The sequence below is a fragment of the Coenobita brevimanus genome, chromosome 114 (genome assembly GCF_032717465.1).
Source record: "Coenobita brevimanus isolate Jiangsu-jjx chromosome 114, ASM3271746v2, whole genome shotgun sequence".
Taxonomy (NCBI): domain Eukaryota; kingdom Metazoa; phylum Arthropoda; class Malacostraca; order Decapoda; family Coenobitidae; genus Coenobita; species Coenobita brevimanus.
Genome location: NC_137067.1, coordinates 6,863,215 through 6,886,423, shown reverse-complemented (window position 1 = coordinate 6,886,423; position 23,209 = coordinate 6,863,215). Strand labels below are relative to the sequence as shown.

Here is a 23,209-nt window from a genome sequence, read left to right as displayed (position 1 = left end):
GGGGTTTACTTTTATCTTACTTTCCTTTCTTCCACCATTAACAAAAATTCTGTTCATTCTACAGTGATGTAATCCGTTACTTTCCCGGGTGTCTGTCGAGGGGACAGAGATACATGCTTGAGGAGAGGGTGCATGGTGACGGGATAGGGTGTCCGTCTGTCTGTCTGTATGTCTGTTCTCATGATACGAAAATGTTAGGGCAAATCAAACACCAAACTTATTCATGTAAGAAATAATTTTACTGGATCTGACTATGAATACAAACAAATGCAGATTGTTAAAGCTACTGTTACCTATGAAGGTAATGAAAATGTGTATGTACACTATAATATATTGAGAATTGCATGTATTGACTCCAGTGAGGTGTGTGTGTGTGTGCTCACACAAATCATAATTATTAGAAGCTAAGCTAAGTGTATCTAGGGTCAGCTTGTATATTAGCAGATGAGGTAATGAAGGGCCTGGTGTAGACTGTGACATTGTATAGTAGTGGTAGTAAAAACATTCGTGCTTTCTCGGGACCTCGGGACAACCTTGCTATGAACGTCTGAATTCCCGCCACAGTCGCTGACTGTGTTCGTATGCATCCAGTCGCGACTTTACAGAGTTTTGTTTTCATTTTCGTTCAGGTTTATCTCTAGTAATTTAAAAGGCACATACTTATCATTAGAGATATCATTGCTTTAATTAGTATCTGTATATTCCGATATTTTACAAATCAATAAGGGCCTTGGTTGGAATACAAAGTCAATTTGGTGCACGTTCAAACACAATGGAAATCCACCAATCACCGCCCGAGTACATCGCGCAGTGTTACCAACTCCACCTGTCCTCGGCTGGCAAAATCAGTGCGTCAGACTCCGTGGAACCGAGTATAGTTGAGGAACGACTATTAAAGTGATTGCGCTGGTATATGTCAGTGTAAATATATTAAGGCTCAATGTGATAGGTTAAGTGCACAGGGATTGTGAATTAACTCAGGAAAAAGGGGACAATTTAATGTGGTTGCACCTACACAGATCAAAAGCCCTCGGGAGCAGGGGGGTGGTTGCTTTCTCAGGCAGAGGAACTCGAGAGTGAAATGGCTGGGAAGCATGCCGGCACGTGACTGGCTACAGCATAGCTGGGTCTTTCGGGTGTGGGCAATCAGGCAAGTTAGCTGCCTACTGCGACTGCAACACAATGGCGAGGTGTTCAGGAAGTTAGTCAAAGAAACCTTTGAGGCCCTATGCATCCCCGAGGGTGCCACAGGAAATGATTGATTGATTGCACCTGGTTAGCATAGCGCTACTAAACACTGGGATATGCAAGCACAAGTAGTTATTTTATTGCAAGATGTGTGTGTGTGTGTGTGTGTGTGTGTGTGTGTGTGTGTGTGTGTGTAATTCACCGGGTCGGTCAGGATCACTTGATGGTCGTGATCGTCAGCTTTTACCCTCCTGGAAGAGCTGGGAGCTCATATAGTCCGATCTAAGGGCGAGGCTGTAACCTTCACACACGCACACACCCATCCCCTTGCTCAAGTGGGACAGTAACCACCCACTTCGTCAGGGAAACTTTTCGCAACCTGAGTGAGGCGCGAACTCCCGTCTACCAGATGGCAAGAGAGAACGTTACCACTGTGCCTGCGAGCGGTGTGTGTGTGTGTGTGTGTGTGTGTGTGTGTGTGTGTGTGTGTGTGTGTGTGTGTGTGTGTGTGTGTGTGTGTGTGTGTGTGTTAACAGTATTCGTACATTTTTGATCCGTTGCTAAGAAAACTTGATTAAAAGGTTGAGAGTCAGACACAAAGTTGACCCACTGCTTTTCTTAGAACAACAGGTCAAAGGTCAAGTCACGGACGAGATCAACTCAGCATTGGTTGGATTTGGGGCAAAAGTGGTGGAAAGATTGAGGGTTTGGTAAAACTGAAATGATTTAGTTTTGAGAACAGTCGGTCGAAGGTCAAGGTCACAGGGCCAAGTCAAATGTTCTGCCCTTAGACCAGCTGTGGGTATTGCTATGTCTGAGTGTTTTTTCTTTCTTGTAATTAAATTCTTTATTTACTATTCAACGCACACTCCACCGCCTTGGATAATTCTTTCATGAGTGAGACTGCTCTAGCACTCTGTTCTACCTTATGATGGACAGTTTTATTCAAATGGTGGTAAGTAATATAGGAGCTTCATGGTTAATATTCTAACCATTAATCCTTTCAAGATCAGGACAACACTTGTGTTTTAATCTAAGTTATCCTGGAGTTAATCATAGGAGACTCAGCTGTATTTCTTGTGGCTTTGGAAATTTCACAAGGACTCTTCTTCGTCTAATTATTCTGTACATTACGTCTCAGTGTCTTTTAGTATGTTATTAATGCATGCTATGTCGGTGCCAGTTATACATAAATAACGTGAAAGAAACTACTGAGGCGTATAAGGCATACCGCAGTAAATACAAGAAAAAATGAAGTACAAAGCCAATAATGCCAACTTAGAACACAGCCTTGAATGTCTTCGTTTACCATTCAGTATTATCCCCAACACTCCAGGGAACGATGCGACTGAAGCCAAACAGGAATAGATAGTAAATATAAACCCTCAAATATTTCCGTTGACACAGTAGGACAATAATACAAAAATAAACTGCTCCACACGGTAGTTTAGTCAGGGTAAAAGTTTGACTATACTCATATTACTCTAACTTGGCCTAGAGTTTAGTCCTTTTATAGCATATTCAATGTAGTTCAGTGCCAGAAGATGAGGATACCTCTCTACACCCTTTCCATTGCACATCTTCATATTTTATAGGGTTCATCGTTACACCTCTACAACGGGCGGGTAGCACCCGTCTAGCAACGAACTCTCACCCCTTTTCTGTCCAACTCTCTAATGCACGAGTTAACCGTTACTCCCAGTCCTTCATTTATGCAACAGGTTAACTCTGGAACTGTCTGATTCTGTATTTCCTACCTCCTATGATCTCCAATCTTTCAAACGCAGTATGCCCAGACATCTCGAAATGAACGGATCTTGAATGTGGCTCTCTTCTGTATTGTTTTTGTTTTTTCTTGGAAGGAACGATTTGCGGGCTCCTGGCCTTTGGTTCCTTCTTCCTTCCATTAAAAAAAAAAAAAACAGCTCAGCATTTAAGACGGAGAGGTGGCAATTTGAGACCAAGTTAGAGTAAAAACAGTGTAACATCTAACCTCATCTGCATCTCAGGTTTCTTTACTGGCTGATATACGCAAATTGTGAGAGGCTTGGTATGTTTTTCTGCCCATAGATTATGTTCCTAGACTTGATGCGTCAGGGAGAAAAGTGACGGACATGCCTTAAATGTGACGTAGATGCAGTGGAATGGAAGGCCAGCTTTTGTTCCTAACTATTCATAACCCCTTCATTTTGATGACTTTATTAAAATTTCCCATATCCCTGTGGGAAGTTTTTTGTTGTTGTCAATATAATAATAATAATAATAATAATAATAATAATAATAATAATAATGATAATAATAATAATAATAATTATAAGAAGCGGAGCCAAGGCACAGCAAACCCTTCCCCGGCAGTCATTTTAGTGCTGACGTATAAACACAACAATATTTCTAGTCAAAAATGTCACATATCAAATTTGGTGTAAATCTGGTGAAAATTGACGATTTTATTTCCATTCGAAATTTTAGGCCCGACCCACCTGACATTGACTCCCCTACCGCTAACTGAGGGGAGACCCACCTGGTGTAATGAGGCATGATATAGGATACAGATTTGAAAGATGCATCTTTAGGTTTTGGTTTCACGTCGATATGACGAAATTGAAAGTAGTTATGGCGAAAAAACGATTTTTACCGGTCCCATTTTTTTTTTTTTTAACATTTCTGGGACCTACTGCCTGGACCTTGGCCCAGTTTGGCTCAAAATATAATCAGATGATCAGAAGATCATAGTCCATCGTCCCTGTAATTTTAGTCAAAATCGCACCTCTAGTCTTCGTGTAAAGTTGTTAAAAGACAGAGAGAGAGAGAGAGAGAGAAAGAGAGAGAGACAAACGAACAAATAGACAAACAAATAAACAAACAGACAAACCGAGTGAAAACAATACCCGTCCCGTAATAATAATAATAATAATAATAATGATAATAATAATAATAATAATAATAATAATAATCTATCTATCTATCTATAGCCCGACGCCCTAATCCCGCAAACGGTGGCAGCAGACAAAACTCCTCCAAGTAGCTCTGTCACCCACCATTTGACTACCCTCCCCCAACCCACTCCACCCTCTCTCATATACCTTACAACTCCATCTCTCCACCTCATCCTTGGTCTTCCCCTCCCTCTCCCTCCCTCCACCTCACTTACATACACCCTCTTAGTCGTCTTTCATTCTCCATTCTCTTCACATGTCCAAAGCACCTCAGTGTACTTCTAATCTTCTCAACCACATCCACATCCACCCGACAACGTTCTTTCACTTCTTCATTCGTCAATCTGTCCCTCCATGTCACCCCACATACTCCTCTCAAGTAACTCATTTCCACTGCTCTCATTCTTGACTTGTTCCCCTCTTGCAAGGTACATGCCTCGCTTCCATACGTCAGGGTAGGGATCACAATACTATCATGCAGTGACTTCTTAACTTCCATACTCACCTCCCTGTTTCTCATCACTGCTTTCAGGGAACCAACGACCTTCCTTCCCTGCTGTACCCTTTCCCGCACTTCATCCCCAAAAGTTCCTTCCTTACTCATCACACTACCCAAGTACTTGAATGCACTCACATTCTCTATATCCTCACCATCCAACCTCACTGTGCATTCTGTGACTTCATTCCTCTCAAACACCATAACTTTACTCTTGTTTACATTAACTTTCAGATTCCTCTTCCTACACACTGTCCCAAATTCCTTCACCAAACCTTGCAACTCCCAATCATCTTCACTCAACAATAATGTATCATCAGCAAACAGCAACACCGGAATCTTCCAAATCTCACCCTCATTCATTAGAGCCACCCCCACATTCACTGCCCTACCTTGCACCTCCTTTACAACCCCATCCATGTATATATTAAACAGCCATGGAGACATCACACATCCCTGTTTCAGTCCCACAGTGAGATCAAAGAACTCACTCAGCTCACCATCCACTTGTGCAGTAGCTCTAGCTCCTTCGCACATACTCTTCACAGCACTCAACCATTTCCCCTCCACTCCACATTTCTTAATACCTTCCACATACCTTGCCTATCTATTCTGTCGTAAGCTTTCTCCAAGTCCATGAAGGCAGCATACACTTTCTTTCCCCTTTCTAGAAACTTCTCCACTAAACATCTTAGAACAAATATCTGATCTACACACCCTTTTCCCTTCCTAAATCCCCCTTGTTCTTCTCCAACTAGCTCCTCAGTCATATGCCTAACCCTATCAATGAGTATTCTACCATATATTTTACCAGTCACACTAAGAGGGCAAATACCCCTATGTTTACCACATACTTCTCTCTCCCCTTTTCCTTTGTATAGAGGAACAGTTATACCTGATTTCCAGTCCTCCAGAACCCTTCCCTCTTCCCAAGCCAATCTTCACAACTTCCATATCCACTCCACTACAATCTCACCCCCATACCTCAGCATTTCACCACTCACTCCATCAATTCCTGGGGCCTTTCCCATCTTGATCTTCTTCATTGCTTCCACTACTTCCGCCCTGCTGATCTCTTCCTCCCTCCTCTCATCTCTTCTTCTCCCAGCCATTCCCCAACCACTTATACTCGCACTGCTCTCACTCTCTACATTCAACAAATCCTCAAAGTGCTCCTTCCATCTCCTCAGTGTCTCTTCTCCACCAACAATCTATTCACTCCCCTACTATCGCCACTTTCACACTGCCTTACTTTCTTTACCTCCTTCCAAAACAATTTCTTATTCTCCCTCCATATCATACTCAGATTCCTCCCAAACTCTTCATCCACTCTCTTCTTACTTTCCTTCACCAATCTCTTCACCTGCCTTCTCCTGCTCACATATACCTCTCTCTTCTCTCTCTCATCTTCTCCCCTACCTCTACTCGCTAACCATTCACTATATGCCTTCTTCTTTTGTTCCACAGTTCGTTTCACCTCATCATTCCACCATGCTGTCCCTTGCACACCCCTGCATCTCCTCCTCACCCCATAAACCACCTCACATGCTGCGCCTATCTCTTCCGTGAATATCTTACATACCGTACATCTTCCACCCTTACCATCTGCTCTAACTCATACATTCCCAATCTTTCTTCCACTATGCTCTTATACTCTGCCATTTTCTCCCTATCTTGCATATTCTCCACTCTTCTCACAGGAGTTGCTTCCTCCTGTCTTCCCCTTCGTCTCCTCAACCATTTTCTTTGCAGCTTTACCTTGGCCATCACTAAGTGATGGTCTGAGACTCCATTCCTCCACCCTCTCCACACTCTTGCATCCAACACTTGTCCTCTCATTCGCTCATTCACACACACATTGTCTATCATTGCCTTCGTTCAACAAGTTCACCACCCATCCTCCCCATGACTCTCCATGTATACCTGTGGATCATCTTATGCCGAAAGTAAGTGTTGGCTATTGCCAACCCTTTACCATCACAGATGTCCACCAAAGCACTACCATTCCCATCTACTTCAGCTGGCACACCCCACTGACCAACCACTCCATCCACTCGTACATTCCCAACTTTGCCATTCATGTCTCCAATCAAAAGCACTCTCTCGCTCCTCTCAAATCTGTCCATACATGCTTCTACTCTCACACAAAACTCATCTTTCACTCTTGCCACTCAGTCCTCTGTCGGAGCATACACACATACAATCGCCCACGCTTGTATACCTACTTTCATCTTCACCCTTACAGTCCTTGCACCCATTGTTCCATACACTCTTATATTCTCCTTCCACTTCTTGCTTATCATCAGACATACTCCCTCTCTTGCCCTCTCATTCTCATTAACTCCTGCATATATTCCTAAACCGTACTCCCATTCTCTCACCCTCTCACCTTTCCATTTAGTTTCAGTCAGTCCACATATATCCACCCTTGTATCCTCAAGCACGAGAACAATCTCTCTCTCTTTCACTTCATCATTCACTCCTCTCAAATTCCATGTCCCCACCCTCAGAATGTCCTTTGTCCGTTCCTTAGTCGTCAACTTGTGGTCCGTCCGGGTCCGAGGCGCTTTATTCGCTTGTTTAGTTAGTTCTTTTTACGAGGTGGGGGACTAACCCACCACCAACCCTTTTAGTCGCCTCATACGACAAGCAGGGATACTGGGGGAGTATTTTTGAAACCCCCCTACCCCCAGGGGGGAACATCTTGTGAATTAATTAAAATCTTCACTACGATTATTTCTTTTTGTACTTTTTTCTCGCTGCCATCAGACTATTTTATTCAGGTAATTAAGGGGTTAATGAAGGCTATACCTAACCTCTCCAGCTCGAAGTATATGCAATGGTGAATAACAACGTCTGGAGATAGCAGGCATAAAACAGAAAATACATCTTCGGAATCAAAGGCTTAACGGCGGTGGAGACTGGAGAGGGATACCTTCATGTGGTGGTAGCGATATAACCAAGAAGCTCAACTCCATGGTTGTACAAACGTTCCCCATTTACTTCCCTGTCCCCCAAAACGAGGATGGTGGACGGCACTAGAAGAGGAGCTCGAAGCCTGCAGTCCAACGGGTTCACACACTGATTATCCAGAGGCTGCAATTACTACTACTGCTAAAACTACTAGCCTGGCCGAGAGTGGCCACGCAACAGGTAGCATGGTTTCCAAGCCAGTGGAACAGTGAACAGAGGCACGCAGGTAGGCAGGTTCATCGAGGAGGTCAATAAAAACAGTGCAAGAAGAGGAGAGGCTGCGACAGTCTAAGAATATAATAGTTACCAAAGATGATTTCTTACATGGTCCCTCTTCATAGAAAACTGTATGTAGAGCTACTATAAGGGGAGACTTTCTCACACGGGACACTTTATTCTGTGCAGTTGTCAGTGACTACCGATTCTTCCGTCTTGGTACTCACCAGGGTGCGGTTCTCAGACCCTCCTTCTTTAACCTTATCATTAACAGATTTCGCAAACCCCTAAGGAGACACAGAACCACCTCTAAGAAATTAACTAAAATTTTTATCTACCACTGAACTGATTCAGTGACTTTGTAAAGGTGTACCGAAGTGCATTTCCACGCATGAAAAGGATCTGCCAATAAACGCGGAAAATGTGATAACATAGGGGACAGGTTAGGTTCTGTGGGGATAAATATGGTTAGGTTAGCATAAAGTTGGTCGTTAGGCTAAAATACATAAGATTTGGTTGATACGAGAATGTAGGTTAGGTTTGGATAAATAGGCACTGATAAGTAATTTCGCTCAAAAATGGCGTTCTAAGATCGCGTGTGTGTCTTTGTGCATCTCAAGATGGCGTCCGTTTGAAAACAAATATCCCTTTTTTAAACACTTTTCGCCAATTTAAAAACAATAACCAAGAAAAAAAAAAACTGAAGAATGAAAGCGCAAGAAAGAAAAAATGCTTAAACAATCCCAGGAAGAGCTATGGTAAGAAAAAAGAAAATGCTTTCAAAATAACGTGGTCCTTTATCTCCTTAAAGATTACCAAAACTTCTCCACGTTCTTTGCCCTCCCCCCAGTTCCTCTCCGATCTTAAGCTATGATGGTGATATTTGCATCCCCAACCCCCTTCCCTGTCACTCTTCAGCGTCACCTAGTCAGGTTTGGTCAGTCTGCCTCTGGTTGTGAGTTAATTATCAACACTGACAAACCGGTGTTCACTCGCTCTCCCACTCACTGGCTTTCACGGACAACCATCACCCTCATCGGCTGTCATCTCAGAGCAGTACAGGACTTTACATATCTCGGCATCCCACTCTTCTCCCTCTGTAACCCCTCCCAGTTAAGGCCCCACCCTCTGCACCCGTCTCCTCAACATACCTGACCTCTGCATTTTCACTGTACTCTTTTTACTCTAACTTATCCTAAAATTACCATCTTTCCATCCTGAATTCTGAGTTGAAACAAGAGATTAAAATAGAATGTGACGCTATTTATGAAGCAGTGCCATGGAAAGGACGTAGACACATGGTACTGTCTTATTCTCCCACGTAGTTTTTTTTTTTTTTAAATAACAGAACAGAGGAAAGAAAAACAAATGAATAAAAATATTGATCGAATAAATAAGGTACGAAAAATCAGTTGCAAAAGGACGAAAATCCGGGCCAAGTCAGTGGAAAAGAACTATAGTGGATCGCAGGGGATCAGCATCCTCATTGCTCTTTCTCCTTATTCTTTTATTCACATCAACTGATAAGAGTTACAGTAAAGCCTCGTATAAAATTATAAAAGGAATACTAATATCGAAGAAGAAGGAATAACGAAGGAATAATGAAGAATTAGCATCAAACCATGAAATGGCTATATCGCACTGTAGGAGTGGAGAAAGTAAAGGCCGGAAGGAAAACGGAAATATAGAGCAGAGAGGTAGGACAATGCAGCAGAAGAGGACAGTAAGGGGAAAAAAAAAATTAGAGACAAAAAGGCCCCTTTCAATCGCCTGTAACGACAGGCAGGGATGTTGGGGAAGTATTCTTCCTCCCTCCCCCTCTCCTGGGGGAATGTGAAACATATTGCGAATTGTGAGGATGAACGTAGAAATACGTAGTGTATATTGAAGAAATGCATTGTTAATAGTGAAGATTAACAGGAGAGGAATACTTAGTGTATTTAGAAGTAATGCGTTGCTAATAGCGAAGATAAACAACTGAGGAATGCATATTGTACGTCAAAAAAGAAATGCATTGGTTTTAATGAGGATTAACAAATCTGTGATGATACTAATATTCCCATAATCAAGTTAAAAGAAGAATCTGTTCATTGAATATGTGTCCTTGTCATTTGATTTCAAGCGTGATAATGTATGTCAGTCAGACCGCCAGTTATACTGGTTTTCTGAAATAGAGAATATTGAATGACCTCGAGTCACATTTGAAGTGTGTGTGTGTGTGTGTGTGTGTGTGTGAACGCGTTTCCAAGCCACCCGGGAGGTAGCGTCCCAGCTCGTTTTTTTTTACAGTGGTGTCCCTGGCCAGGCCTTCCCCAGAGCAGGTCCTGGCCAGGCCTAATCCACTCACACTCCTTGCCCTGTCAGTGACGGCCTGACCTTTGGCGTTCCTTGGCAGCCTTCTTGGCCGCCATCACCAGGTGGTACACCACGCCCACCACTGACACCACCAGACCGATCGGCACCATCACCACCACCAACCCAAAACCAAGCACCTGAAAACACACACGGAGGGCATACATCACCGTTCCCTTCACTATCATCACAGCAATCCTTCCCACCGTCATGCCTGCCTTCATCAGTGTCCTCCTTACCTCCTCCGCTATGCCCTTCCCATCAGCCCAAGCCTCCTTCACCGCCTTCCTTATTTCCTTAAGCTTCATTGACGAAATGTTTTGTAGCTACGAGAATTCAAACAACAGCACTCGTGTATGAGGAACCTCGGAACAACCAAACATAACCTATGCTAATGCATTCAACATTACACAAATCAGTTATAGGCAACTTGGAATTAAACCCAAGCAGTGATTAGATGGATGTGTATTTCATCCTTGAATGCGAGACTGGGGAGCTATGTTTACAATTAGTTGAGACGATGGATGGGACTGGGGTGTATCCGTGTTGTGATGAGGTGGGGTAGATTGAACTGGTTTGGGCATGTTGACAGGATGGAGGATGACAATTGGGTGCGGAAGGTGGGAAATGTGAACGTCGGGGGTAGCGTTGAGCAGACAGAAAAAGACCTGGGGAGAAGTAGTAGTGTGTGACCTCGGGGATAAGGGACTGAATAGGGAGGCTGCCTGAGACCGAACAGAGTGGAAAGCCGCCATTAGGTGTCCAAGACGCATGCAAGCATCTTGGAGTCTTTATAAACGATACAATACGAACGATACGAACCTAATCCAAGACATCTAACACTACACACACTAGTTAAAGACAACATAGGCTAACACATCTACCAAAATACACTACTTATAAACATGAAAAGACCACATGACCCAGCCTGACATACCTAACATCACACACCGGTTGTGGTCTCAGTGGTATCTGTTGCTGAGTTGCCGCGCACTGTCCACTCACTTGATGTAGACTCTACAGTGGGTGTCAAACCAAATGATTTCCTATAATTCAAGAAACCATTTACCATGTTCAGGAGTAACCATATAACTAAACGGTGCCTGGTGGTCTAGTGGTTAAAGGCGCTCGATTGGTAGGAGGTCCATAATGGCATATATCCAAGGGAAGGCTGCAGTTAATGTGTCACAAAAGGCCACGCAGGAGAGGGTAAGGCTGGCCACCCTCTCCATAACAGTGTTGCTACTGAGTGGCATGGCCGGGGCCATTATACAATTCATGGGGTAATAAGGGATTGTAATAGACAGACAGAGAGAGAGATAGACAAATAAATAGGTAAATCGGTAGATAGATTGATAGTAGATAAACAGACAATTCCTCCTTAGCACACTATCCGGGGTGAGAGGTATGAAAGTTGAGGGTTGAGTTGCGAGAGGCAGACCGAAAAAAGACCTAAGAGGATGTCATAGAGTGTGACTTCAGGGGTAAGAGAATGAATAGTGGGGCTGCTAGAGATCGAGCAACCTGAAGATTTGCTATTAGGTGAACTAGCGTAACGGCTCACTTATAAAGACAATGAAACGAATGAACTGTTTGTATCTCATTGATTTTGGCGGCGAGAGGTCACTCCTAAGCTGAAAAAAAAAGAAAAAAATGTCTGGCGGCAACAAAAACTGAGAATTTCCATAAGAGGGTCAGTGTTTACTCAAAATACTACTTCCAACCTTAGAGTAGTAGTAGTAGTAGTAGTAGTAGTAGTAGTAGTAGTAGTGGTAGAAGTAGTAGTAGTAGTAGTAGTAGTGACTGTTGTTGTAGAGGTGGTAGTGGTGGTGATAGCAACAGCAGTAATAATAGTAATAGTAATAGAAGCAGCAGTAATGGTAGAAATAGCAGCAGTAGTAGTAGCAGTGGTCGTTACGGTAGTAGTACCAGCAGCAGTAGAAGTAGTGGTAGTAAAAGTAATAGTAGTAGCTGTAGCAGCAGCAGCAGTAATAGTGGTAGTAGTAGTAGTAGTAATAATAGTATCTGCGGTAAAAGAATGCCAGACACTTCAGTACAGAAATGGGCACAAGATAATTGAAGGAAAAGTACATTAAGGACAAAAGGAACGAATGGGTAAGGGAGGTTAGAGAAATGGCTGAACATGTGAAAACCGAACCCTACCCTGCATACACAGCATCACACTACCCCGTCACACATCAGTAGACACACCTGATGAGAACTGTGCCAGGAGTGAATTCCTTGTTCCTGCCCTTGAAAAACGTTATTAAGGAATCATTAATACAGTCACTGATAAACGGGCATATTTCCAAGGCGTAGGAAAGTGAGCTTCTGCTTCTACACCACAACTATACTCCTTTCATTTGGTCCAGATTTTCGTCTTTTTGCTGTTTAATTCACATAGTTCAGTGGCAGATAAAGATAATACTACAGCTCTTCATCCTTTCCACAGCTATTCTTCATGACTAGTCTCATATTTAAGCGCCAATCTGCTCTTACACTGCATAATTCGAGATGGATAAATGCCAATTTAATGCCAAGTTATAGTAAAAGGGGAGTTGGAGGACTGGCAGCTTAGCACCACCGTGCACAGCATCACGTCGGAAAGTGAGACTACTCATTAGGAGAACTGGGTGGAGTACTGTCGATGTTGCTGTGAGCGGGCTAGCGCACAGAGGGAGCCAAGGAAACGTAGCGAAGCAATGTTTACGTTCAGCTGAAAAATGAGAGGCCCGACACGACACGGCCCGACCGCGATGGTTTTCAGAGGTTAATATCTTTTCTACTCTGTGAAATAGAGAAGAGATTCTTTCAGCAGGTAGTAGGTACATTCAGTAAATTTTTTTTTTAGCTATATATTTACTCATGAGACAAAAGAAACCCCTTGGAATCCCAGCTTTCCAAGGGAATGTACTGAAAGGTTTAATTGACCTGCTCCATCGTGAAATCGATTTTAAAAAGATTTCCTGTTGTAACACTAGGTTTTCATGCACGAATTTTAACAGTTAAACATCGGATATTACTCTGATAATTGTACATGAACGTTTTGTCTATGTCTGGGGAATGAAATCAGCATAGTCGCCCCATTTCTAGGTTTCATCATTCGATCAATAGCCAAGCGTTTAAAGACGCAGTTCGTTGACAGGGCAAGTCGGGAGCAAGGAATTGAACAATGCGCGTGTGTGTGTGTGTGTGTGTGTGTGTGTGTGTGTGTGTGTGTGTGTGTGTGTGTGTGTGTGTGTGTGTGTGTGTGTGTGTGTGTGTGTGTGTGTGTGTTCGTGTATGTGTGTACCTGTGTATGTGTGTACGTGTGTGTGAAGAGAGAAAACGTGAGAAAGTAAATATTTTAGCTCAGTTATTCTTCTGTTATTGTTCAGTTACCTCACCAGAAATGTTGAAAGTTTAAACCAAGATAAAATTATGAAGACAGGCTCATGTACAAACGCTCCCTCGCTCGTGTCTCGAGCCCACAAAGCGCACTTTATTGGTGACAGTTTTTGTTGTCATGAACTGTGTTGATGTGGTAGCGATGATATCATTAGGCTACTCCTACAACTTGAATATTAAGTTTCGATTTCATAAAATTCAATGTGTCTTAATTATGAGGTAGTAATCAGTCTCCTTGGCTACTGTTCATATCAGTCTTCCAATCGGTTGAAGAGTGTGAGACATCTTCATGGATAGTAGGGATGCCACTATTGCCACCAGTGGTAACTGTACTATGCTCTTTTTTTTATATAGCTTGGGCCTAAAATTGGCACATCTTCGTCTTGAATGCTGGGTGGTAATGATAGATTAAAACCAGAATATGGTGCTAGTCACGAAGAAATGCTATGAAGTAGTTGTAAGGCTGTCGTATGGTCTTTTTCTGCCATTGAGCTACGTGAAAGAAACCGCAAAAGAATGGGAATCTGGGCCAAGTTAGTGAATAAAGGGGATAGTGACTCTTAAAACAGTGGTAGTTGTAATTGGGATGTTGATGCTTTTGCTTGTAAGAATGTATAATTGCCAATATTATATCGATCAACTTCATTACGATAAATAAGTTAACGGAGAACAATGACTTTCGAAACCCAGTGATGTCAACTTTGGAGCTAAAAACAGTTCGACCAAATAAAGTGGATCAGTAATACTTTCTTTAATTTTTTTAGGTGATTTATTAAGGCTTAGATCAGACAATATCCCTTAGCTGACAAAAAGACATGTATAGACTATTATTTTTGCCTCCATAGTTGGGATACATAGTCGAGATAAATAAAGGTGGATGCGGACGATTATATTTATCTTGGGGGAGACCTCTTGCTGTGAAGGGATAAGGGAAGGCTGTACATAATCCTTCCACTTTGAAAAGTCTCTCCCAAGTTGAATATATAGCAGTCGGTCTGTTGATGTTGTTTTTTACTTCTCGGTCCGTCTGGCCGAGAAGGAATGGCTACCTCAGGCAAGCAGCTGCTTCTATGGAGCCGCACTACAGAACATACACCATCAGGTGCCCTTTGTGGTAAACAGCACCTCATCATCGTCGGACCAGGTTTCTCCCCAAGGTGAAGTGCAAAAAAATATGAGGAGGTTTGGCTCCCGGAGTCGTGGCAGCTACTTCACCAAAGGTGCTCAGCGCCACAAAGTGTAGACTCGTCAGCGCCACCGTCTGTCGATGAGAAGAATAGACTAAAACAATGCATCTCCAGATTCAAGAGGCTAAGACAGTTTACTTACAATGGTACCAACCAATTTTGTTAGACTGATAGATATCCTACATGTAAAAAAAAAAAAAAAGTTACTTAGATTATAGGGTTACAACAGAGATGGTGATGGTGCGTTTCCTCCAGCTTGCCTCTCCACCCACATCTGTCCTAGTTCGTCCTGTTAACTCCTTTCCGTCCACTTCATTCCCTTCTGTTTTAACGTGGTGAATGTCATAAAATTACTAACTCAACTGACTGCAAAGTTAATCTTCACAGGCTTTCCCCATCGTAACCCACAATCCACAACCATCCCAGCCAATCCCAATCACTTGTGTCCGTCCACTACACTCACTGCTTGAGGGAATCGTGGCACAATAGTATAATCGGTTTGTTTTCATCTAAAGGAACTGGGCCACTCCCACAACTTGAATACTAAGTCGAGGCTGCATGAAATTTGATGAGCCTTACTTACGAGGCAGGAATTAGTCTCCTTGGTTTGTAGTCTAATTTGTCCTAGATTTTCATCGTTTGTATGTTATCTCACACAAGGCAGTGGTAGAAAAAGACATTGCCCTGCATCCTGTCCATGGCACTTCTTCGTGAATAACATCAAATCTAGTGTTAATCGCTTGTTACAACTCAGTACTCGGGGTGGAGGTACTGCAATATTAGGCCATGTTAGAGTAAAAACGTTAGTCAAATCAGTCCTCAAGTCTGACAACAGCTTAGTCATCAACTGATCTGCAAGCGGTTCGGGATCTGTGCCAGGCTACAATAACCACACTATAACATGTCCATCTCGCAAATGAAAGATCTCGAGTTTGATTTTTGAGCCGGTCAGACTGTTAAGCAAAGTCTGTTTCCCACTTGTCCTCCATCACCTAGCCTACTATTGCGACCCTGGAAATAAATGAATTGTTACGTATGCTATTCAAAGGGAAAATTGGAACTCAGTCAAATCGATTACCTGCCTTAAAGACCCTGTGCAGTTGATAGGCATTATTCTTAAGCCTCTTTCATCTAAAAACTGGAACAAAATATCCGGAAAACCATTGGATGAAGTGGGGTGATTCTCTCTCTCTCTCTCTCTCTCTGTCTCTCTGTCTCTCTGGAACACCATTGAATGAAGAGGGTTGATTCTCTCTCTCTCTCTCTCTCTCTCTCTCTGGAACACCATTGAATGAAGAGGGTTGAATCTCTCTCTTTCTCTCTCTCTCTCTCTCTCTCTCTCTCTCCCTAGACACAATCCAAACTGATCTGTATTGCACTTAATCTGATGGACGTTTAATAACCTGAAAAGATCCATAAGCTGACTAATATACCCATGAACTGATCTACTTGTATCGCATGGCTGATTTGAATGAATGAAAATAAGGTAATTGTATCTAAATTAAGCCGATATTAATTAGAATGAATGAGGATGATCTTACTGTACCTAAACTGAACTGATATTAATTAGAATGAATGAAGGTGACATGATTGTATTTAAATTTCACCGATATTGATTAGAATGGATGAAAATTATCTGATTGTACAGAAATTGAACCAAATATTGATTAGTGTGAGTGAAGTTGACCTGATTGTTTCTAAAATACGAGTAAGCTTATATTAATTAGAATGAATGGGGATGATCTGATTGTTCCTAAATTGAGCAGATATTGATTGGAATGACTGAATATGACCTGAGTGTATCTAACTTTGACCGATATTGAACAGAATGAAGGAAGATTATCTGATTGGACCTAAATTGAACTGACAGTAATTGGAATGAATGGAGAAGATCTGATTGCATCGAAACTGAACCGATAATAATAAGAATGACTGAAGATGACTTGAGTGGCTCTAGATGGTACGATTATATGACAAGTTCCTCAATAGACCTAAATGAAGCTCAATGGACCTGAACAACCCTGACTGACTTGACTGACAATAAATGAATGTGAGGGATTAAACAGACCTAACTGGACCTGAATGGACCTAACTGGAGCAGAATGGACCTGGATGGACCTAACTGGTCCTGGATGGACTTAACTAGACCCGGATGGACCTAACTCGACCTGGATGGACCTAACTGGACCTGAATGGACCCAATTGGACCTAACTGGACCTGAATGAACCTAACTGGATATAAATGGATCTTGATCTAAATGGACCTAACTGGATCTAAATCGACCTAACTGGACCTGGATGGACCTGACTGGACCTGGATGGATCTAACTGGACCTGAACGGACGTAACTGAACCTGGGTGGACCTAACTGGACCTGGATGGACCTAACTGGACCTGGATGGACCTAACTGGACCTTAATCGCCCTAAACAGTCCTGGGATGATATGGATAGGCTGAAACCAATGTGTAGGGGATGATCGAACCTGAGGTGGTACGGATGAACTGGATTAGACTGAAGTGGCTCTGAATAAAGATGAACTGATCTGATATGGACGATGTGTAGTGGATGGCCTGAATGATTAAACGATGTCGTGTAACAAGACAATTATTACTACTACTACTACTACTACTACTACTAGTAGTAGTAGTAGTAGTAGTATAAATAAGTATACATGGGTGAGACAGGAGGGTGGAAGGGTTGTTGATGGAGCATTGATGGAATATGTGGTTGTGTCCAGGAATGTAATAGGAAGATTGTTGGATGTGAGAGTTCTGAGAGGGGAGGGTGGAGGTATGTCTGACCACTACCTGGTGGAGGGAAAGTTAGGAATAGGTATGAGATGGGTGAGAACTAGGAGAGTTAGGTGTGGCAGGGAGGTTTTGGAAGTGAGTGAGTTGGATAAAAGAGAGAAAATGATGGAGTATCAGGAGAAGTTGAAAGATGAGTGGAACACAGTGAAAGATCAGGAAAATGGCAGAGTGGATGAGGAATGGCAGGTGTTTAACAGTGCTGTGGTGGGGCATGAGGAACAGGTGTGTGGTGTGAGACGTGTGGGTGGTGGTGTAAGAAAAGGAAGTGAATGGTGGTGCGAGGAAGTAAGTATGGCTGTGGCTGAGAAGAGACGTGCATATGAAGTGTGGCTGCAGAGGAAGGATGAGATGTCATATGAAAGGTATAAGGAAAAGAGGAATAGAGCGAGAAGGGCTGTACGTGATGCTAAAGTGGCAGCAGATGAGAGGTGGGGTAGGCGGTTGACTGAGAATTTTCAACAGAATAAGAAAATGTTTTGGAAGGAGGTGAAAAGGGTGCGAAAGGGAGAGTCTGGGAAGGAAGAGCGAGTAAAAGCAGAGGATGCAAGGATTTTAACTGAGATGGATGCAGTAAGGAAGAGATGGGCAGAGTATTTTGAAAGAATGTTAAATGTAGAAGAGGAAAGGGAGGCTGAGATTGTGGCGGATGGAAGGGTGCAAGGAATAAATGTGTTGGGAGAGTTGACTGATTCTTTGATCATGAAGAAGGAAGTGCAGGAGGCAGTAAAGGATATGAAAAAAGAGAAAGCTGCAGGTATGGATGGGTGTGCTGTGGAATGACTGAAGGGTGGTGGAGCGACTACTGCTGACTGGTTAGTAAGATTGTTGAATGTGTGCTTTGTGAAAGGTATGGTGCCAGTTGACTGGGCAAGTGCTTGTGTGGTCCCATCGTATAAAGGCAAGGGTGATAAGTATGAATGTACTAGCTTAGGGGTACAAGTCTGTTGAGTGTTGTAGGTAAGGTGTATGGAAGAGTGTTAATTAAGAGAGTTAGAGAGGGTACAGAAGGAGTGACTGGTGGTGAGGAGTGTGGCTTTAGGAGAGGGAAGAGATCCGTGGATCAGGTGTTTGCTGTGAGACAAGTGTGTGAAAAGCATTTAGCAAAAGGCAAGGATGTGTTTTGGGCGTTCATGGATTTAGAGAAAGCGTATGATAGAATTGATAGGGAGGCTTTGTGGACTGTTTTAAGATTGTATGGACTTGATGGTAGGTTACTAAAAGGGGTGAAAAGTTTTTATGTAAATAGTAGAGCGTGTGTAAGAGTGGGAAATACTGTGAGTGATTGGTTTCCCGTGAGAGTGGGGCTGCGGCAGGGATGTGTGATGTTGCCTTGGTTGTTTGATGTTTATATGGATGGTGTTGTAAGGGAGGTGAATGCAACAGTGTTAGGTGGAGGTCTGAATCTGGTGAATGTTGATGGTAGAGAGTGGAATCTGAAGCAGCTGCTGTTTGCAGATGATACTACACTGGTGGCTGATTCAGAGGAGAGATTGAGACAGTTGGTAGAGGTGTTTGGAAGGGTGTGTGGAAGGAGGAAATTAAAAGTAAATGAGAATAAGAGTAAAGTGATGAAGTGTACGAGGTTGGTAGATGGTAGAAGGGTGAATATAGTTTTGAATGGTGAGTTGCTTGAGGAGGAAGAGTGTTTTAAGTATTACTGTAAGGGTCACATGTTGCTGTGGATGGAAGAATACAGTAGATGCAGAAGTGAAGTTTAGAATAAATGAAGTAGGAAAGGTGCTGGGAGGAGTGAAAAAAGTGTTTTGATGTCGTTTGCTTAGAATGGATGTGAAGTGAAGGCTGTATGAGGGTGCTGTGGTACCGACTGGATTATATGGGGCTGAAACATGGAATATGGGTGTAGCAGAGAGGAAAAGTTTGAATGTAATGGCGATGAGGTGTCTGAGGAGTATGTGTGGAGTGACACGTATGGATCGAGTGAGAAATGATGAAGTGTGAAGAACTGGAGTTGTTCGGGAGGTGGCTGATCGAGTTGAGCAGAGGGTGTTGCGGTGGTTTGGACATATGGAGAGAATGGATAATGAGTGATTGGTGAAAAAGATAACTAGATCTGATGTGAGAGGTGTAAGGCTGAGAGGAAGACCACGAATAGGATGGATGGACAGTGTGAAGAGAGCGTTGGATGCAAGAGGGATGTCTGTTGAGCAAGAAAGAGTGGCTGTGCGTGACAGAAATAAATGGAGAGAAATTGTGAATGAATAAGTGATGACGCAGCCCTGAGGGGATATTCTCCCGCATTTGGCCTGATCAGCTGATTAGGTCAGGTGCGGGTAAGGGGATGGGTCTATTATGATGTGGCAGGGGTAAACCGCCTATGCTGTCGGGCCCTGCTGTGAATGTCACTGATTGCACTGCACAGTTGACCCTCGGGCGGTGTGGTGCGGTGAGGATCTGTCCCTTCTCCCCCTTTGGGGCTAAGATGCGAATGAATGTGTTTGAATGGATGAGTAAATGGGGAGTGTGTCGTCCTGTCTCTGCTACCTCCCCTTCCTTGGGGGAAGCAGCCTAGGTATACAGACAGATAGATAGATTATTATTATTATTATTATTATTATTGTTATTATTATTATTATTATTATTATTATTATTATCACTGGGCCTCAGGGAATAGACTGTCTGATTGATGTTCACAGTCTCTCTCTCTCTTTCTCTCTCTCTCTCTCTCTCTCTCTCTCACACACACACACACACACACACACACACACTAAGCTGGAATCCCCCCACACACTAAGCTGGAATGCACACACACACACTAAGCTGGAACGCACACACACACACACACACACACACACACACACACACACACACACACACACACTCACACACTAAGCTGAAACTCTCACACACACACACACACACACACACTAAGCTGAAACTCTCACACACACACACACACACACACACACACACACACACACACACACACACACACACACAATACAGCATCATTGCCCCAGGGTCGTCTGCCCCATCCCCGCCAGTGAAATAATAGACACTAGTCCATCGCCGGAAGTGACAAGTTCCGGATACCGCCACTGCCACAAGCCTTACAAATGAAAGTGTCGTCCTGTAGTGGGTGTGGCAGTGAGAGGCGCGAGTGGCTGGATCAGTAGTGGGGACCAAACATTCACACTAACAGAACCTCAACGTCTGTATTACCAAAACTCTACGTCTGTATTATCAAACCTGACAGAACGAGGGTGAAAAACAAACTCCTAATACTTTTTACCACAAACAGGAAACGATTGAAACTTGTAATAATTCTCCGTGTTAATTACCAAAACTGCCGACGTGAGAGTGGAAACAATCACTTTAAATTACACAGGAAACCACTGATATTAGTAATTTATATCAGACAGCCGTATTACCGAAACTGGCAGCGTGAGGGTGGAAACAAATGCTTCGATTTTTAGTCATAAAGAGGAAAAGATTGAAATTTGTAGTTGTTTATTGGAAATTTTATCTAGATGTGACCAACCATAACTTTAACAAAACTGAGAGCTGAAAAGTGAGAGCAAACACTCAAATTTTGATTCATGTATGGGAACCTTTTACTTTCTAGATGTGACAAACACTAAACTTTATATCTATGAGCGAAAACTTGAAAGCAGACACCTGAAGTTTTAGTCATATATATTTCTTTTATTATTTTGACGTGACTGTTCCATAACTTTATTTATATTGAGATATCAAAGGTAATTACAATTATTTAAAATTTCTGCATTTGCAAACCTGTAGTATTTAGATGTGACCAGCTCTTTACTTTATCAACATTAGTACGCAGAGATCAAAACAAACACTTAAATTTTTAATCCTATGTGTGAAATTGTAATATCTAAATGTGGTCAACCATAAATGTCTTTTTCTATTATTTATGTATATTCGTCAATACTGGATGTGACCTGACAGCAGACCACATTACTAAGTGAAGACAAACAAGCACATACAAAGGTGAGACATGTTCTATGCTCGTTACACGCATCAGAAATTTTCGTTAAAAAAGTGGGGTTTATCCAGACCTTGGCGCTCTCAGTTTTAGTCATACGACCCCTCGTGTTACATATTGTAATCATTCTCGTTTCAGCTCAAGGACGTGTTTGAATTTCGTACTAGCCAACGTCAGACAGTTGTACTGAACCTGGAAGACTCACTTTATTTGGAGGGGTTCAGAAAGGCTATATCTGACTCCTCCATTTCGAAATGTCTCTCCAAAATTGAATAAAGTCATGTGGAGATGGGAGGAGTGAAGTAAAGAATGGCATCATCATAGAGAAAAAGTTAATACATATTCAGTGGCTTATGTTGCTTCAGGTGACCCATATTCACACGTTGCTGTCACTGTGCTCTTGATGTGGTCCCTCAGAACATATGCTAAGTGCATCTACCTTCCATGTTAAGGCAGTTTAACTCTGAAGAACAACTGAGAGTGTGTGTCATGGAGGGGAAGGGTCACAAATTCCTTCTTCTAGTGTTGATGCTGACTACAACATCTTCAGCAAGGATTTCATCTTGGGATGACAGATACGGTAAGTATCCAATTTTTACTTACCGGGTAGTTATAGTGTAACAACGATGGCCACAAATGTAAGGGTTGTTTTTTTGGGTTGATATAATCGTTTAGGCCCAACTTAGCCCTCATCAGACAAGGGTGGAAACTTGTGTATCTCCCCAGTAAGCAACATGTAGGTGCTGGAGAGGGACGCCTTCAAGCTGTGGTGTCGATATAACCAGAAGGCAACACTGCCCGACGATACACAAACGTCCCTCAGCTCCCTTCCTGTCCTCCGAAAGGCTGATAGTGAAGTACAAGAAGAGGACAACTGAAGCCTGCAGTCCACGGGGTGCACGTTACAAATAAACTTGGATCCACAACGACAACAAACACTGTGTCCATGTTTGAGGACAATTCCTCTCTGTGAACAATTCAAGACACTGTGATATCAAACTCATAAAATTATTGTGTCATGCCGTATTTTGTATGACGGTATTCTTAGCTGGTCTCGGAGATTTGGTAGCGCCTCTTCCTTACCGATTTATTTTGAACATTAGGCTACAGTTTAATAATCGTCTCGTGTGTCACTGATGTAGTCTGTGTCGATAGTAAATATATACACGTAATATGGAAGAAAAAGTAAGGCACAAGATGAAAATAAATTGTCTAGGAAGAGGCTCTGAAATCTCCGGTGCTAAGTAGAATACAGCTGGTAGAATCCAACAATTGATACCGATAATTTTCAGATATTTGTAGCTAGGACTGCATCACTGACCGTCTTAATCCCTTCAATCCAGTGACGTATTTTCCATTTTATTTTTGCTGCCACTAGACAACTTTATTCACCTCAAGGTTGATTTTTCGAACTGGAGGAGCTAAATACAGTCTACATTAACCCCTTCCCTACTGGACATCGTTTAGAAGTTGAATTAAATCGTCTGAATGAAGAAGAATAAACTAAACTATGCTTTTTCACTCTCACCTGGGCCAGAATTTTCATCTCTCTATCTTGAATGCTGAGTTGTAAGTTTAGATTGACGCTAGATTATGATACTAGTCACAAAGAGGTGATGTGGAACGTATGTAGAGCGGTAGCAGTGTCTCCTTCTGCCTCAAAGTTACGTGAAATAAACTGCAAAAGTACGAAAAT

At 42.6% G+C, this 23,209-nt stretch overlaps 1 protein-coding gene across 1 annotated transcript in view; it reads left to right on the top strand.

The window, feature by feature from the left end:
* The first annotated feature begins 11,310 nt into the window (after nucleotides 1–11,310).
* LOC145418457 (uncharacterized) overlaps nucleotides 11,311–23,209 on the top strand; it is a 149,901-nt gene continuing 138,002 nt past the window's right edge. The window contains exon 1 of the mRNA XM_080286874.1: nucleotides 11,311–11,370. Coding sequence (XP_080143000.1) covers nucleotides 11,311–11,370 — 60 coding nt within the window. The remainder of the gene's footprint in view (nucleotides 11,371–23,209) is intronic.